Here is an 18,110-nt window from a genome sequence, read left to right on the forward strand (position 1 = left end):
ACACACCGGATTGTAGCCATGAGGTAATTTCCATTCCTTGTCCCACAATATAACAACATCGTAGGTAAGGTGGGTGAAGTGTTTTGACCAAGGACACAACAATAGTATGACCCTACTAGAGTTGGGATTGGGCTGACAACTTTCGGACTGGATTGCATTTGGTTTTGAATTGTTATATGATTCCCTTGGCTTGGACAACACTTAACTACATTGATGATAGTCTTTCAACAAAATATCACCCACATCTGACTTAGGCCGACAGACCGTTTACAAGCTGAGACTTCATGGTGGCCATTACAAGTGTCATCCTCTGTATGGTAGTTTAAATCAATAATTAGGTCTAATAGTGAATGGGGTGACATGCTTGTATGGTGTATTTCTATGAGTGTGGAAAAGGTCGCAGTCTGTGATGAGATCGATCCATCCGTTCTGGCTGTAAAACAGGTAATTGGCTTGCAGTGCTACCTTTGTGATTGCCATCCTCATAAATCTTTCCACTAAAGCTTGTAGGCAATCTATGACTTAACTGAAACTGCCGTTTGTATTTATAAATAAGAGGAAACATGCTTTTGTTAAGCTAATTAGTTCCTTTTGTGCTTTTTACATGAAGACAATAATACTTTGTCTGTAAAAGCACATGTGCACATCAATACCAAAAGTCTGAAGTTAATAAACCACAACTTATATAATAGCCTATGTACTTCACTGACTGGACATGGATCTTCCTTTTACTTCATGTTTGCAGCAAGCCAGCCCACATCTAGGAGTACAGAAAATGCCATACGAGACATAGCCTTTAACTCTAACCAACTGCCAATTAGGCAAAGGTTTCAGTCACACAGAGAGTGGATGGGAGCAGACTGCATTTTGCTGGGCAGCTCCACCCAAACCTCATCTCTATAATTTGATGAATGTTTGTTCCTCTAAGTAGCCCATTTCATGTAATTTACTTTGACTTTCTTTTAGTCATAATACTACAAAAACTGTTACAAAAAGGGTGATTATGTTCAAAGTATTACTAATTCAGTTTCATCCAAATATATTACTTTATAGCCAATTGCATGCACTGCTGATGTCCTGTCCTCCTCATCTACATGATTATATAAGATTTCTGCTTGGCGCACAAGATAACTTTAGGTCATTATTCTTTCATTGACTGTGCTTTGAGAAAATGAAGAATCACTGCTCCACGAGTTGGTTCTCATTACAGCCTTCATTGCCACAGGTCACTGGGTTTACTTTGTAGAAAATGGCTTGCTGCGTCAGTAATGATGCTGTCACTGTTGATGTATTTATTATTTTCTTCACAACGAAGGTAAAGCTGATTTTACTACACATCAAAGTACAGACTATTTTTGTTGTACTTGTTACTTGAATGTGGTCTTAAAATAGCACAACCACTTTGTAATGGCTCACCTGAAACTTCCAGTGACAGTTATTTAATATTACATAATCACCAAGCTTGGAGCTTTTACGCCAATTGAGTTACACAGTAGCTTGTGTTTAAATAATACTATTGCATGGGTCTACTAAATAAATTACACATCACTCACAGGGCTATTTATATGAAAGAATACCGGTTAAAACTAGCTCTTATGGACATTGTCTCTAAATATAGCTACAAGAAATAGCTAGTGGGAAAATCAACATTTACTGTTGCAATGTCATTGTAATGGACTCATAAAACTGCCTTAATATAATACTTAATACTATTATGATGTAGCAGTTAACTGAAAATAAATATTTCATTGATTGGATTTTTTTTAAACTAACATAATAAGATGATAATATAACATTTAACAGAAATCAAAAAAATAAATTTGTCCAAGATTTCTAAGAAATTACACAGCACACTGACAGCCTGAGGGTTAGACTGCAGTGTAACATGTCTTTAGTCTTCTTGAGTTAGGTGTCTTCGCTCCGTCCAATTTTATATTTATATATTTTTCCCAAAAAATGTATCAGGAGGGGCAAAATACATATGTAATTAATGCTAGAATAAATGGGATGATTAACTGTAGTGAACCATCACATGTAGTACAGTGCAACATCCCTAACCTTTACATCTCTATTTTTAAAACCCAACATAATTCTTATTCTTCTAATACTATATCTTATAAATGTTTCCTGAGCCTCAAACCTATTTTGGTCTCCATCATGAATACTGTATGAACTTCATTTGCTGCTATATAAACATCCAAAGAGCCCAACTACACCAAGAGCCAACTTTCCAGCCTGATACAACACAGCTATAGGAAAATACACTGGCAGCTGTCCAGCCAACCGTAACAGAAACTGTAATATTTGAATACAATCCATTTTGACAACATTCCTAACTGTCAGACTTGCAAAAACAAAACAAAAAACAACTAGAAATCTCATCGATGCTTCCCAAATCTTGTATCTACAACTGTATAATGGGAATTGTAATGCTGACAATGTGTGTGTTCCTGTATTTTAAAAAGGTTGATGGGGGAAGGCAAAATCATGGCACCAGGTGTAGCAAACAGAAGCAGCTGAGCACCAGAGGGACAGCTGCTTTCTGGTGTGCATCAGTGGTGGTCCCGCTCCACAGTGATGACACCCAAGCCCTCTACACACATTTGACTGTGACAGCACTTCCGATAGACTTTGTGTCTGTGCTACAGTGTATTTTTATAAGTTGGTAATACCTTTATTACCATAGCCTGGTTATAGGCTATACTAAAGGTAATATTAGATGTTTCAATAGAAAATCTGTCAATGCTTAAGTTGTCTAACTAAAGTAATATTAGACAAGAAAATGCTTAAACTTTTCACATCAACACAATAAATTAACATCCCGTTAGTATCACTTGGAAGTAAAATCATTGGAATATTAAGAACTTGAACTCTTCACAGGTCCAAGTATGGGAAAATACATCCATACTATAGATACAAGCAAAGATATACTTCTTCAGCATCCTATGATACAGCTACATAAGCAAAACGAGGCACAGCACAGCCAATCCTGTTATTTCAGGATATAGGCCTCAGCGTTTGCGGCCATGGGATCTATGAAATGTGTTTTGTTGTAAGTGCACAGTGAGGAGGTCGCCAGGCCTATTTGTTATGATGATGCCATCGTTATCAGACAGGCCCAGTGCGTAGAGCGCAACCCATTGGCCATACTTGCGTGATGATGGCCTAGCCTCCCCCAGGATGGATGCTGCATGTTGTCACGTTCTTGGACAATGTCGTTATATTTACAAAAGAACGGTATAACCAAATACAGAGGACACAGGGTGGAATAAGTCATGATGCAAAATCGGCTATGACGAAATAAAAAAAAAAAAAACGAGCTGCAGCGTCCACACCTCAGCCTTCACTTGGTCCAAGCCAAAATGGGGTCACCATGACTGATAATCAAAAGCACATTACGGGGGAGGTGTTGTCATCAAAGACTGCAGGATGACATGTCACCAGACAGATAGTGGTAAAGAGCTCATCTGTGTGCTCTCTGCTACATCGCCCAGAGAAAGCACACAGGACCGCGTGCTGCTTTTCTGATTTTAGCACTCCAACAATCACACCGATAGCTCTCTCATAGCCTCCCAAATACTGACTCGCCCCTTTACCGACTTACCGGATTTGAAAAACGCCGCTATGTCTGCCGCGTCCTTCGCAGCTTCTTCCAGTCCCTCCGCTGAGCTCATGGCTGCGGACGCACAAACAGCGATAGAAATCCGCAGAGGCTTTTTCCAAACGTTGTTGCAATGCCTTTCTAAGAGCAATACTGTGCCCTGAAGCCTTTCATTGAGACAGATCCGGTCATATAATCTGTGCTCCCTTCAATAAGCGACAGACCTCCTCCTCCATTTTGGCCGAGATGGGAAAATCCTGGCGACCGATATGCGGCGCTCCCGAGTTTGGGACGTGAGGCTGAGGAGGAGAAGCAAGGAGAGGGGGTGTAGTAAGCAAAGGCTGAGGTAATAGAGGAGGGGATAAAGCGAGCAAGAGGAGGGCTATTCCGTTTCGGGGGGTGGGTGTGGGTGGGATATCCTGGGATTCCGTTTCGGATAAGGGGGGAAAAGATGGGGATTGGTGCATTGTGCGCACAGCCCAAATAGTGCACATCAGCTGCAGCCCCCCAGCCTCACATACTGCGGTGCTGATGCGGGTTACGTGGGAGTCGTGGCTGCTCATTTTTCATTTCTTATCTAGATGTTATGGATGATGTCATTGGAACAGGGGTAGCATACAGAAGACATCTGGTTATCTCTCAAATCTGATACAACACTGAGGCTGTAAGAACACTGCAGTCAGCCACTCAATGATTCAGCATCAGTATACACCAGAATCATAATCTTTAATGTTACTAATTATACGATTAGTTAATGCTCTATAAAGTGGTAATGTTACCAAATATACTACCACAAGCTTGTGAGGTCATTTGCCCCAATACCTAACCTAGTTCTATGGACAACTGCAGTTGTGTCATTCAACCAATTATGTGCGGCGCACGTCTGCCACCTAGAGGCTATCCCCCGGATAATTGCAAGAAAGACCATAGATACCTATGGATAGCCATCATTTACATCATTATATTATTATTTCATTATTATATTACTTCACTCAAACCAGTTCCACCGCTCATAACTGAGCGATACATTCTTCTATAGTGTTGCGTAAATGTTGCATTACTGTCCGAAAGAAACCATAATCATTCATTTTGTTGCGTTTTTTGACGAATCTCTCCCGCAAAACGACCGATTTTGTTGTTTGTGTACCTTCTAACCTAAAATATGAGAGGAGAATTAATGTGTAACTTTGTCAAGAGTTTTAACTCGAGTACCAACCCCGCTGGTGCACACCGTTGCCATGGAAACTCCTAACAACATACCGTGATTTCTACAGTATAGCGTGCATGTTTTGCGGGATGCTACCTTTCATATGCAGCCTTTCCATCTTTAAATCCTTAAGGTATTTTACAGTCAATGTAAAAACTAGATGCAGTTGAAGAAATAACTACCGCGGGAGATCAGTAAAGGAATGTTTTTTACGCCATGACGTCGCTAAACTCACGCATCGCTAAAGCGGGCTACAGGAACAGACCTAGCCAGATTGCTGCTCCATCTGATATATTCAAGGAAATACAGGTTGGACTTTTATTATGTATTTTATAGCCTATATGAAAAGTAAAAGTTGTTGAAAGTCATTAGAGGCGCTTAGTAAAAAAAATAAAAATAAAAAAAAATAAAAAATAAAAAATCCCGCTTATTTAAAAAAAAAAAAAAATCTGGCTAAATCTTCCATGGCGATGTTATTGGTTTGCCTGGAATGTTCCACAGTACAGTAAGTTATCCAGCTCTATGGAGACTAACAGATGACGCCACTGGACCAAGTTTCCATGTTAGGTCTGTGGAGAGGCGATCTCATTTAAATTAAGAAGTGTCTTTATCGAGGTATTTTGAGCAATTAAACACATGAAATTTAATTCATGCAATAATTCAGTTTAGTAATAGACATAGTAATAGCGTCCATGGAGGCAAGCAGATGAAAACCTTTTATGTATGGCTATGATGGGACCAAAACCTTTCTGACCCACGTGTTTTTTGGTGCATCTCCACAAGATGGCGCCATATATATATATATATATATGCTGTTCAACTTCAAAGCAGAACCGCTGTTAGATGCAAGTATAGATGAAAATACACTGTACCTAACATATAAGAAAAGCCATTCAGATATAATAGTGGGTCTATAAGTACACCTCTTGTTACTTTGTTTCTGTGGGCCATGGCTCTTGTTGCAGAGGTTGTATTTATATTCTTGCATGTATAAACAGCTGCTTTTAGTTGCCTGTCTGAACACTGAAAAATACATTATTCTTTATTTATTCATAGTACACCTGGAACCTGGATAACTTGTCTGAATACTGAAGGCTATTTCAATAATTAATTTAAACATACATTACTTCTACGTACAATTGTGCCTGTGAACAGTTTGTTTTATGTCATTTCCCATTTTATATGTACTGTATATAACTCTCTACTAAATTAAGGTTTCAAGCTGTACTGGCTTTAAATTGGCTAAAGATTTTTTGGCAGCTTGAACACATATTTCTTTCAGTGTGAGATTCAAACATCTGATTTGTCTAAACTGTCTGTGTTGCCGTGGGTCTCCTTGGGGAGAGCACTGGGCCTCCTCTTTCTCTTGCTCTTTTTCTTTCAGATCTCACCAGCCCCTCATTTATAATTCACATTCACTCTCCTGTTTCACGATAGTTCCCAACCAGACAGTCCGACATAGAAAATCAGTCATGGCTATGTGAAAAATTTATGACCAAACTGCTTTTAAATGCAAAGCTCCACAATCATTTATTCAATATCAAACCATCAGTGGGGTCCACATGGAGTGAGCAGTGTCTCTCATCTGCTTGATGCCACAGGGAAGCCAATATGCTTTCATACTAATTGCTGGCCTCTGTGTGAAAGTTTCAAAGAAAAAGAAAAAAAAATCAAATCACACCATGACAGAAGGGAGCTATTACTTTTAAGATGACATACACTTGTATTTTAGTGCATGTCTAAAACAACAACAGTTTCCACCAAGTGGTCCACCAAGTAGTGTACAAGACTGCACAAAATAATGCACAGGAATGGTGGAATTGTTAGTTTAATTGCAGTTTCATAAATTATTTGGTTTGGTTAGTTGTGTGTTTTTAACACAATACAAGTAATTTTCTTATTGTTATAATAGTCAACTGCATGTCTCCTCATATGCTCTATGTATAATGCATCTATCTGTTTGAGTTGATAGCTTTGGAAAAAATTCTTTCTCTGCCTTGTCATTGTCAATAGAGCATGGTAAGGTGAGCGGAGGCCTTGATAATTACCTTACAGACAGGTGGTCATGCGACACCAGTGCCCCTTTAGGACACACACACATTATTTCAGGGCAGTAACCTTTCTCACATGGCAAATAAGAAGGCTGATTGCTCACAAACTGCAGCAAAGCCGCCTGTTCTCTGTCTCCTTGTCTTTGTCGTAAGCTGTAATTCTGTATTGTAAAGAAAAGCTGAGCTAATTAGGGAGGTGGAAATGCCTTGAAAAGAAGTGTCAGAGTGAAAGAACCTCAATGATGCTGCATTTTACGGCAGACTATCAAAACAAGGTAAGGTGACCCAAGAGTTCTGAAGTTACAGACAACTTGGCTTCTTAGCTATCTGCTATGTAATTCATGATTAATGTGACAGGATTAGAAACAGCACAACACGTATTGAAATCTAACTGGTGCTTGAAGAAGGGGAATGCAAATAACGACAAGTGATCACTGATAAACAATCTTATAAGGTTTCAGTGAGCTGCAGGGTATACTGTTTGGTCCTGTGCAGAAATGAAGTGCAACTTTATCAAAGACAAGATTCAGTTTTAATTTTATTTGTTTTGGTCAGAGAAATGTGCTCATAGAATGAAATAGAATAATATAATATAGCAAAGAACTGCCTGTTTTATATTTAGCACGCAGAATTAAAATAGTCAAGTGGGTAAATGTGTATCATAATTTTATAGATCGAATATTGCAATTTAACTTTAATTACAATCTTAACTATAACTAAACATGACAGAGTAGGAGTGTGTGTGTTTGAGCTTTATATAATAATTAGAACCACTGAGTCACAATGTGAAAATGTCACCCAAAAATGTCCAGTCGTCTAGTCCTATAATTATACACTTCAGGTCTGTGCAATGAATCTTATTTTTTTATACGTTTCAATTTTCCAGCTCCAAAACAACAATATAAATATTATTTATTTCCCATAAATCCCCCATATTTACACTACACACATTCAGTTAAACAAATATCCATAGCTTGCACTTCATTCAACACAGTCCCCTGTACAATATGATAGGGCTGGTCACTTAATGGGTGAGAGTCTCCACTCCGCTGTGCGCACGCTAATGAGAAAGTGATATGTCTTGAAGACCAGATATGGTAAACTTTGCATAAGGGATGTGAGGAGTAAGGTCCAGTATGTATGGGAAAATACTCTGGAAACGAATTATTGCTAAAGTGATCCAGGTAGGATGAATAACGTTATTTGAATTAAGTTTATTTTATGATAACCTTTACAACTAGTAGTCCAGCAAGCGGTTGTATATTAAGGTGTACTAAATATGTTTTTGACTGTTTGACTGCATCATATTTTAACAAGGCAAACCAGCTTGTGTCTTGTTACAAAGTTTCCCTCACAGCTGTATAATCAGTGATTTTAATGTAGTGGTAAATGTATTACAGTGGCACGATGTTTTTACCATACTTTAGCTCAGGGTGAGGCTTTGTTTTACTGGAACTCACAGCTGAATCTATCAATGCCTTTTGTTCTGAAAAGGGTCTGTCAGAGTTTGTTTTTCATGTTGTTTTATTTTGTGATTTGCTCATTGTATTCAGTGTTTGAACTGTCAAATATAACTTTTTTGTTTTTTGTTACTTTTTCACAGTTTGTTCTAAAGAGAAAAAGAATGAAACTTTGTCTTTGGTTTTTGAAGGTATTAATAGTAGTTTATTTACATCTGAAGTGTTTTGAGAGTCTTTGCTCGAAAGTATAATTTTATATTCCAAACACAGTGGAAGACTGATGTTCAAAGCAAAAAGCAAGTATTATCTATTCATGTCTTCTTGGTAAAATGCATCAGAACTGTAAGGTGCGTGGATGGTCTATTTTCTTGCAGCTTTTTGCAATTTTGTGTGCCCTCAAGAAACACAATATGACGTCAATGAAAGTATTTTTAAGCACAGAATAATTCTTGCAATCATCAGTGTTTATTCTCCCCAGATCCCAGAAAGGCTAAATGAGCAGCAGATTCATCTAATTTATTAGTTGACCTTGTTCTTGTGTTACTAAGCAGCAGTACTTAGCAACCTCATTGTGGTTGATTTTAGTGTCCCAACATCCTGGACCAGAGGCTGCAGTATTTTTATACGCATGTCCCACTATTTGTTCCACTATTCAATTTAACATAGGCAAGTTAGCTAGATCCTGCTCACAAAGGATGTACTATGCCTATAAAGCTAAATGACATGCAGTTTATAAATAGATACTGACATATGTATGTAAATGTACCAATTTTAGGTTGTTTTAAAGTTTTAATAGTAACATTTTGAAATATCTTTGTATGTGTTTAGCAAAAGCTCAAAGAGGAGCGTGAAGCAAAGCGGGCACAACTTGATGGGAGACATGACTACATCTTTAGCATTGTGGCTTCATGCTTGGGCCTGGAGAAATCTGATGTGGAAGATGCTATACTGGAGGGGAACCAGGTACAGTGGTGTTTTTGTTCACTCGTTTATTGTTTATTATGCATATATGAGTGTGGAAGAGGTCAGTTTAGTTTTATTGATTTATTTTTTGTCTTCAGATTGAGCGCATGGAGCAGTTCTTTGTGTCCCAGGGCCTCCCACATCTTATGTTTTACTATCAGGATACTGAATCTGCTGAAGGTGGTAAGTATTTAGCTTTCTTCCCCAATCAGGCATGACCGGCGCCTATGCTTGGTTTGTACATTTGACATATTACAAAAAAGATATTGTAACTTTGTAACATGTCATGTAGGTTTGAGTGTGGATACCTTTTGATGTTTGTTCTTTCTTAGTGGCAGGAGCAGCAGCGACAGAGCCTGTACCTCTGGCTGCTGTCGTCCCGCAGTCTAGTGCCACCAAGAGGCCTAAAGTGTTTGTGACAGACGGCAGAGATGTAGCCTTGACGGGAGTGTGTGTCTTCTTCACTCGAGCCAACCCTTCCAAAACAATCACCTCAGAGAACATACACAGGGTGAGTCAGCCAGCAAATGCAGCAACAAGCCAACAACTGTACTTCACTGTGCCTCAGTGCATGTTATTCTGTACTCTAACAAAGCATAGTCATTTGGATAACACAACTTAATAATTAGACTTTATAACATACGAAGAAAGACTTAATTTATAATGAGCAAATTGTTTACTAAAAATGATTCAGGCAACCCCTTAACTAAGTAACCACTGAGTAGTTACTTAGTTAAGGGGTTAGGGCTAGAAAACTATTTGTTCATTATGAGTTAAGAGTGTTGTCATGCTTTATTAAGGCTGTAATACTGTGCATAATAGTGTAAATAGTTATTATAAAGGGTTAGCATTGTTTGTATGAGTAATTAGTAGTTAGAGTTAGTAATAGCTTGTCAAGTGGCAACATTTTCTGCAATCCAGTGAAAAGAACCTGTACATATTATAGAGGAAATATACAATAATTGTAAAAAAAATAATGCATGCGTATTATGTAAATAGCACCAAATTTACATAGGCTTATGCTCATTGCTTTTCCACAGTATATATGAATTATAATATACAAATAACAACAACAAACAAAAGCAGCGTCAAATGTAAAGCCGGCATGCTGCTTGCCTTCTATTCGCAGCAGTCTCTCTTGGGGACCTTTTGTTTGTGAGAAAAGGCAAACACAGTTTCCTTTTCCAGAGCTGGGGGCATAATAGGAGGTTTGACATTATCACAGTGATACCATGGTTAGTCCAGTGTATTGATTCTTGTTAATCACCTGCTGTCAGCTACAAAGCTAACGACCTATACAGATTTGCTAACTAGAGCTCAATGATACATACAAGCTCAAAGATCAGGGGATGAATGTAATGACAAGCTAGACAGCATCCCACAAGAAAAAAAAAAAAAAAGTAGTAGTCATTCATTGACTAATATTATAATTTTAATAGTATTATTTAAACCGTATTGTCAGCAAAATCACAACTGCTATTTCTTCTCAAATCATGATTTTGTTGAAGTAGCTCTATAGTTTTAGCTGACAATATTTTGGTTATTTCAAATGTACTTATTGTAGAGGATTGTTGGATAGGTTTTTCATTTTTGGCAACATGGCTTTTTGAAATATTGTTGCCATGCCAGCATCAGTGAGATTTCCATGCCTCTTGGTATTATGCAGTCTGTTTGATTTTAGGATGTAAACTTCAACATTTTGGACACAACTGAAGGAGGCCTATTAAAAAGTGTGGAGCAGCTTCTCTCTGAAGTCTTCATCCCTACTTTGAGGAAGATGAACCATGGCTGGGGAGAGCTGGCCAGTCCTCAGGCCCAGACTGTCAAACATGACTTTATATCATCATTAGAGAGCTTTGTGAATGTTTTGGCTGGAGCACAAGAAAGCCTGCAAGAAAAGGTAACATGTCACTTTAAATAGCCATTCCCAGGGCAGAAAGATATATCAAAATTGCATCAAAATTGCAATTAGCAAATTGCAAACCAGTTCAAGTTATATAATTTATTTTACAACCAACAAAATCTTAGGTCTTATTCTGTATAAAATCTGAACCCCTTGTGATTTAGACATGTATTAGTTTAGCTGTTCATATTTCAGTTTTGTCAGAAATAGTTATCATATACTCTATCCTATATATATCATATATTCAAACACGACCTTCCAATAAAAAAAAATTGTAGTTCGAATAGCAATCACAATACTATTGCAACTGCAATTTTCCACTTTTCCACTGCCTCCTTCTGTTCGCTTTTCTGCTAGGGGATTAAAAGGGATTGGATTGAATTAAAAACTGCAATAAACACAAAAATAACTCTGATGTTTGTTTGTCATGTGGCTGCACTCCAGGTGACATTGAGGGAGTGTGACACACTTGACCTGTGCACGATGAAAACCCCAGCAGACTACATGGCAGCAGCTCATAGCACAGAGACAACAGACAAGATAGAGGCTTGCATGAAAGTCTGGATCAAGCAGATTGAACTGGTAAACCACAAAGACTTAAAAAAACAGGAATGATGTATTAAAAAGTATCAAGGCAATATTGCCAGTATCTTTCTATGTAATTTATCTTAGACTGACTTTGAGCAGTAGTGTAGGAGTCACTTTCTCTGCATCACTGCTATCATTAGCTGTAAAAAAATCAACAACAGATGATAAGCAAAATTCACTCTAAAAAGCCAAATTTAATGTCAATGGATCCCAACAGACTACTAATTTCAGCTGCACTTGTCAGCATTTTTAAATGTAAGTCATACCTGCAGAATGTAGTATTTAAGCAAAGTGTGCTTTTATTTATTTACATTTATTTACAGACTTGCATTGTATAAACTGTAGCACAGTTAAAATAAACCTCTGTGGTTAAATACAATGTACAATTTCTCAGGTCCTGACTGAGAGTGACCAGTTAAGAAAGGAAGCAGATGATCTTGGTCCTCGTGCTGAATTGGACTACTGGAAGAGAAGGATGTCGCGGTTCAACTATCTTTTGGATCAACTGAAGAGTCCTGATGTTCGAGCTGCTTTGGGAGTGCTTTTACTAGCAAAGTCTAAACTAATTAAGGTAAATGTTACTACTTAAAATGCATTAGTATAACTAAATGTATTTCAAAATGCATATATTCCCTTTTCTAGGCATGGCGTGAACTTGACATCAGGATTACTGATGCAGCCAATGAAGCAAAAGACAATGTGAAATACCTATATAGTCTGGAGAAGTTTTGTGACCCCCTTTATAACAGTGACCCTGTAAGACTTATACTTTCTTAACTTTCACATACAAATCAAAAAATCTTAAACACAACTTAGACTTTTCTCCTCAGGTTACAATGGTGGATGCAATACCCAGTTTGATCAATGCCATCAGAATGATTCACAACATTTCTCGCTACTACAATACACCTGAAAAGATTACATCGATTTTTGTGAAGGTTAGTGGATTTATAATACAATATGCTGTTCATTGAACCAATAATGTTAGATTAACTGTCACAATCCATCTGTAAACTATTGCTTATTGAACCACTGAGGCTCATATTGTCTCACAGTCAGTCAATTAGTTAATTTGCATCAATACTGTATTCACCTAAGCCCTTTTCCAGCTTGCAAACGTATAAACTGCTTTTTGGGGACTTTTAGGTGACAAATCAGATGATCACGGCCTGCAAGTCATATATCACAAATAATGGGGCTCATACAATATGGGACCAGCCTCAAGAACTAGTGGCAGAGAAAATCCGAGCTTCTATCTCATTAAACAAGGTAAACTAAAAAAAAAAAAGATTTTAGGGTAAACATGAAGCTAATGTCTTGACTCCCACTATAGGAATATCAGCATTGTTACCAGAAGACCAAGCAGAAGCTGCAGCAGACTCCAACAGAGAGGCAGTTTGACTTCAGCGAGATGTACATTTTTGGGAAATTTGATTCATTCCAAAGACGGCTCAACAAGATCTTGGATATGTTCACCACTATTTCAACTTACTCAGTTTTACAAGAGTCTAAGATTGAGGGACTAGAGACAATGGCTACAAAGAATCAGGTTGGTACAATTTTTTGATACAAACTGTTTCAGATGGAACTACCGGATAAAACAGTACAATATTATTCAGTATTTTATTTATAGTACCAGTATATTAGAATATACTGCCACAGTATACTTATAATGCTCACGATAATTACATTACTAACATCAAAGTGTATTAAAACATGATTTATTCTTTTTTTATGGAACACAGACTGCAGAAATGCAGGGGAAATGGGAGGTAATGTGTACTTTTGAAATATCCATTAAATGCATGGTCTTAAGATACTTACATCCGGTTCATGGACAAATAACGTACAATAACATTTGCATCACTCATGTCATTATTTAGTTGACATCATGCATGTCTTAACACTTCCAGTGCCCAGTGCATTTAATGTGACACATTACTGTGTTTCCTGTTTATTGGTTACTTTTTACTTAAGGGGTTTCAAAACAAACTATTTTCTAATCCCCAAAGTAAAAAGTAATTGCATGTCTTGCAAAAGAGAAAAGAAAACATGAAAAATGTATGCGAAGACTTGACTATTTGTTATATTCTGTACATCTTTTTGTCAGACTATTGTTCAGAGCATGAAGAAAAAACATTACAGTTTTCTGGACCACAGGCGAACTGATTTTGACACAGATTATGAGGATTTCTGCAAAAGTACTTTGGAGCTCCATGTAAGTTAAACATTCCCAAATTAAAGATAGACCCAAGCAAATGGCAAATGAAAAACTTTGTTACATAAGCTAACAATGCTCTTCTTTTACATAGAATGACCTCCAGAATTTTATGGATAGCACTTTTGAGAAAATCCAAAACACAGAAAGAGCGTTAAATGTGTTGAAGAAATTTGAGAAGTATATGTTTATGAATTTGTTTGTTGCTGTTACTGTTGCTAACACAATTAGAAGAGAATGTACTACAGTTAAATTGTAATGTACTCTACAGACTAGGGATTCCAGACCTTGGCATTGAGGACAAGTATCAGCGCATTCTGCTGAGCTATGGCCGGGATATTGAAATGGTCTCCCGTATTTACATCAAACAGAAACTAGACCCTCCCATTGGGGAGAGACCTTCCACCTGTAGGAGGTCGAATCATGTGGGCTCGACAACTTTACAGCAGAATCCAGGGGCCAATGGACCTCTTTCAACAGGTCTGAAAAAATAACTTTTTAAAATATTTATGAGACAATAAAACATTGATGATGCTATTTTGTTGCTGTGCAGCATCCAGGTGTTCTGTCTACTGTCGAAGCAAAAGAATAATCAAAAACTACAACAGGGTAGCTAGAGTCCTTCTGGAGTTTGAGATACTCTATCATCAAAACTGGATGAAAAAGGTAAAATAGACTACATGACAAAAAGCTCATGATAAAGGCTCTTGCATAAATCACAGTTATCCTGTTGCATAATGTTATTTTATTCCAAAAATATACAAATAAATAATCATACATTCACTCTTATCTTCAACACACAGATGGAGGATGCCAGAGTAGGTCTTCAGGTGTCTCTCTTGGTCAGGTCTCAGGCAACTGGGGAACTGTTTGTGAACCTTGATCCTGAAATCCTGACACAAATAAGGGAGACAAATTGCATGAAAAGAATGAACTTGGAGGTACCGCCCTTTGCTACTGTGCTGCTGCAAAAACAGGAAAGCCTCAAAAAGAACTACAATAACTTACAGGTATCTATTTAATTTTTTTTATATTAAAATGTTATATTTATTGTTCTTTAGGTAAACTGAATACTGTTGATATTTCAGCTAATGTTGAGTGAGAACACCAGAGTACGAGCAAAGATTCATAGTGTTTTTGAGCAACTTGCCACGCCACATGTTGCTAAGGTAAGATATTTTTCTGTTTCACCCCCAGCTTGTTTTATTTCTGTATTTTCCATCTTAAGTGAAAAAACCTCAATATTTCTTCTTTTATAAAATTACAAATACACAGAAAGCCTTACATTAAATTTTGACAGGTGGATGAGGCTATATTGCCAGGTTTGACTACTCTTAACTGGACATCTCTAACAATAGACAAGTACCTTTCTCGCATTGAAAAGTCTCTAGGTAAGGGTTGAAAATATTTAACTTGACTATTTGAGTCTTTTGATAAACTGCTTTTGCATATTTTTGTATTTCTGTATAGCTGAATTTGTGTGTGCTTGTTTAAAGTGCCATTCTGAACTTTCATCACCTCATCTGTCTCTTCCTATCCCCTCCTGTCTCTCCAGGCGACTTAGAGCTGCTGATGGACCGGGTGAATGACTTGGTGGAGTTCAGGATTGATGCTGTTCTGCAGGAGATGAGTGCATCCACCCTGTGTATGCTGCCAGAGGACGAGCCTGTTACTTGTGAAGAGTTTGTTCAGACAACAAGGGTAAGCAAGCTGTTATCACTATACATTTATTCATGTTTACTTTTCTTTATAATGACTGACTAAGCTATGAATGGATTCTAAATAAATACTTTAGACGTGATACATGAAAGCTAGGGCTGGGAAATGAATCTCAATCGAATTGAAATCGCAATTTGAAGGGACGCAATTAGCAAAGGCTGAAATTTTTGAAGAACCATAACCTCCACAAACAACAAAATACCCTTATTCTGCATAAAAACTGCTAAACCTGTAGTTAAGAATTGTACAAACATCTCCTGAAATGTGAATCTTGTATTTGTCAGTTGTTTAAACCACAAATCTAATCTCAATTACAATGGTCAGAAAATGGTTTCACCCTGTTGCACACTATAATATTTAGGGCTTTACTGGTGGAGGGTCCACCACCTGCTTGTCTCCATGGAGCTGCTATTGCTGCACAGTATGGCATTAGACTTAACCATCTCCATGGAAACAAGTTGGTTGCACCAAACACAGTAAGAATGTTTGTTTACAAGTCATTTTTGAGCAATAAAACACCTGTAATTGAAATAAATGCAAGTTTAAATACCATATTGCGGAATATTCCAGGTAAAGCAATAACATCTCCATAGAGACAAGCAAATGCTGGATCTTCTATTAGAAAAGGTACATATTGCACCTTTAAGATTTACCAATGCATAAATCATATTTTTAGGACCTATGTATAAAACAAGCCCATCTATTGCACACAAAGAGCTCACTGGTGGAGGAGGCTGCTAATGAACTTATCAACATGCTGATGGAGTTTGACCACAATCAAAGAGAGGAATTGGAGAAAACCGAAGAAGAAAGCCCTCTTGAAAATAAGCCAGTAGACCACATAGATAGTGAAGGTAATAACATTATAATTTACATAACCACTTTTCATAAAGAAGAACTGTGTCCATGCATATCATCTTATACTGTGTTACGTTGGTAAACTTGTATATGGTTATATAAGAGGATATATGCCTCAGGTGAAGATGAACACCGTTCAGAAGGTCGTCTCGTCTCAAGAAATACCTTGATGCCACCTCCAAGTGTCGCCCCTTCGTCTCCCCTGATGAGGAAAAAGAAAAAGCGAGATTTGATCGAAATCATGGAAGAAGAGGCTCAAGAACTGCTTTCTTATTTTAACCACCGTAACGTGGATGCCTTACTCAGACTGACACGTAATACCTTAGAGATGTTACGCAAACGTATCCACTCTTTGCAAGGGCATTTTATGAGTAAGTGTTGATTATTTAAACCAAATAAATAATAATAAAACATTACTCAGTTGCTAGTTTGAAGGTTTCATTTACTTTGTACCTGCTGTTTTCTTCTACTGTAGCTGAAAATGATTCATTCAGTTTCACAAAGGCCAGAGTTCAGCCTGCAATCTTCAGAGTGAATGTGGCTCTCTCCATCCCAAATATTGTGATGGTGCCAGCTCTAGAGGAGGTCCAACAGACTCTGAACCAAGCGGTGGAGTGTGGTGCTTAGTGTCAGTAAAGGAGTCAGCCAGTGGAGCAAAGAGAGGATCTCCAAAGTTGAGTACAGTAACTTGTCTACTTCACAAAACATGTTTACAAAATAATTAAATCAAATGTTTGTTTTTTATAGAGAAAAATGCATGAACGACGACTAGCAAGTTTAAAGCAAGACACCTCAGAAAGTGAATCAGAAGATGGAGCAGGGAAACTTACCGCAGTCTGGCAGGTACAGTGTGTTTTACTTTACTCTGTGTGTTAAGTAATATTTTTGTACTAACATACCTATGATCTGTGATAGGTTTAATCAGTCTCCAATATGTTTTTACCAGAATCCTAATACACATTTTATGAATCATTTGCTATACTGTAAAATTGATGTTCATTTTTTCATATTAAAAAATGTTAGATGGAAGCACCTCAGATATATCAGCTCCAGTGGTCCAGTCCATCCAGTACAACCCAGAAACTACTATAAGAGCGTGTCAGAAAACAAGGAAATTGTAAAACTTGTCTCTGTTCTTAGCTCTTCAATTAGTTGCACTAAAAAGGTAGGCGCACTTTGTATAATTTTACACAGTCAGTGATAGTTGTGTTAAACTTTTCTTTTAACTTTTTTTTCATTGAAACTGAAATTCAAGGAAGTGAACACTGCTTTGGATCGATTCAGCTGTTACCACCACATCTGGAGGAAAGGACAGAGAAGACACCATGCGGAAGTAGTATACCGACTATCTGATGTATGTTTTACAAACTTTGAAGTTGTATGGGAATAATAATGTTGTTTCAATGACTGTAGGTTCCTTCAGGGGTCTCCCTTGTTGTCTGAATTGAGAGTCAAATTCTTTACTACAAGACCTTCAAACACAAATCCTCTCTGAACCTGAATACATCCCCGTTGGAGCTTTAGCACTGTTTACAGGTTAAA

At 37.5% G+C, this 18,110-nt stretch overlaps 2 protein-coding genes across 2 annotated transcripts in view; one reads left to right on the top strand and one right to left on the bottom strand.

Moving 5' to 3' along the window:
- triob (trio Rho guanine nucleotide exchange factor b) overlaps nt 1-3,830 on the bottom strand; it is a 67,824-nt gene extending 63,994 nt beyond the window's left edge. Inside the window, exon 1 of the mRNA XM_033981712.2 lies at nt 3,605-3,830. Coding sequence (XP_033837603.1) covers nt 3,605-3,674 — 70 coding nt within the window. The 5' untranslated portion in view covers nt 3,675-3,830. The remainder of the gene's footprint in view (nt 1-3,604) is intronic.
- A 1,194-nt stretch (nt 3,831-5,024) lies between these two features.
- Nucleotides 5,025-18,110, top strand: part of dnah5 (dynein, axonemal, heavy chain 5) — a 43,342-nt gene continuing 30,256 nt past the window's right edge. The window contains 35 exon segments of the mRNA XM_055228086.1: nt 5,025-5,117; nt 9,148-9,282; nt 9,381-9,465; nt 9,615-9,793; nt 10,964-11,182; nt 11,630-11,767; nt 12,168-12,344; nt 12,416-12,529; nt 12,604-12,711; nt 12,920-13,042; nt 13,107-13,322; nt 13,519-13,545; nt 13,884-13,991; nt 14,086-14,171; nt 14,263-14,380; nt 14,382-14,471; nt 14,545-14,569; nt 14,572-14,657; nt 14,795-15,001; nt 15,080-15,160; nt 15,292-15,382; nt 15,547-15,692; nt 16,387-16,564; nt 16,688-16,939; nt 17,044-17,186; nt 17,188-17,241; nt 17,316-17,384; nt 17,387-17,411; nt 17,592-17,630; nt 17,633-17,733; nt 17,824-17,874; nt 17,876-17,901; nt 17,982-18,010; nt 18,013-18,033; nt 18,036-18,104. Coding sequence (XP_055084061.1) covers nt 5,025-5,117; nt 9,148-9,282; nt 9,381-9,465; nt 9,615-9,793; nt 10,964-11,182; nt 11,630-11,767; nt 12,168-12,344; nt 12,416-12,529; nt 12,604-12,711; nt 12,920-13,042; nt 13,107-13,322; nt 13,519-13,545; nt 13,884-13,991; nt 14,086-14,171; nt 14,263-14,380; nt 14,382-14,471; nt 14,545-14,569; nt 14,572-14,657; nt 14,795-15,001; nt 15,080-15,160; nt 15,292-15,382; nt 15,547-15,692; nt 16,387-16,564; nt 16,688-16,939; nt 17,044-17,186; nt 17,188-17,241; nt 17,316-17,384; nt 17,387-17,411; nt 17,592-17,630; nt 17,633-17,733; nt 17,824-17,874; nt 17,876-17,901; nt 17,982-18,010; nt 18,013-18,033; nt 18,036-18,104 — 3,709 coding nt within the window.

This window comes from Periophthalmus magnuspinnatus, chromosome 16 (assembly GCF_009829125.3).
Source record: "Periophthalmus magnuspinnatus isolate fPerMag1 chromosome 16, fPerMag1.2.pri, whole genome shotgun sequence".
In the NCBI taxonomy this organism is placed as follows: Eukaryota; Metazoa; Chordata; class Actinopteri; order Gobiiformes; family Gobiidae; genus Periophthalmus; species Periophthalmus magnuspinnatus.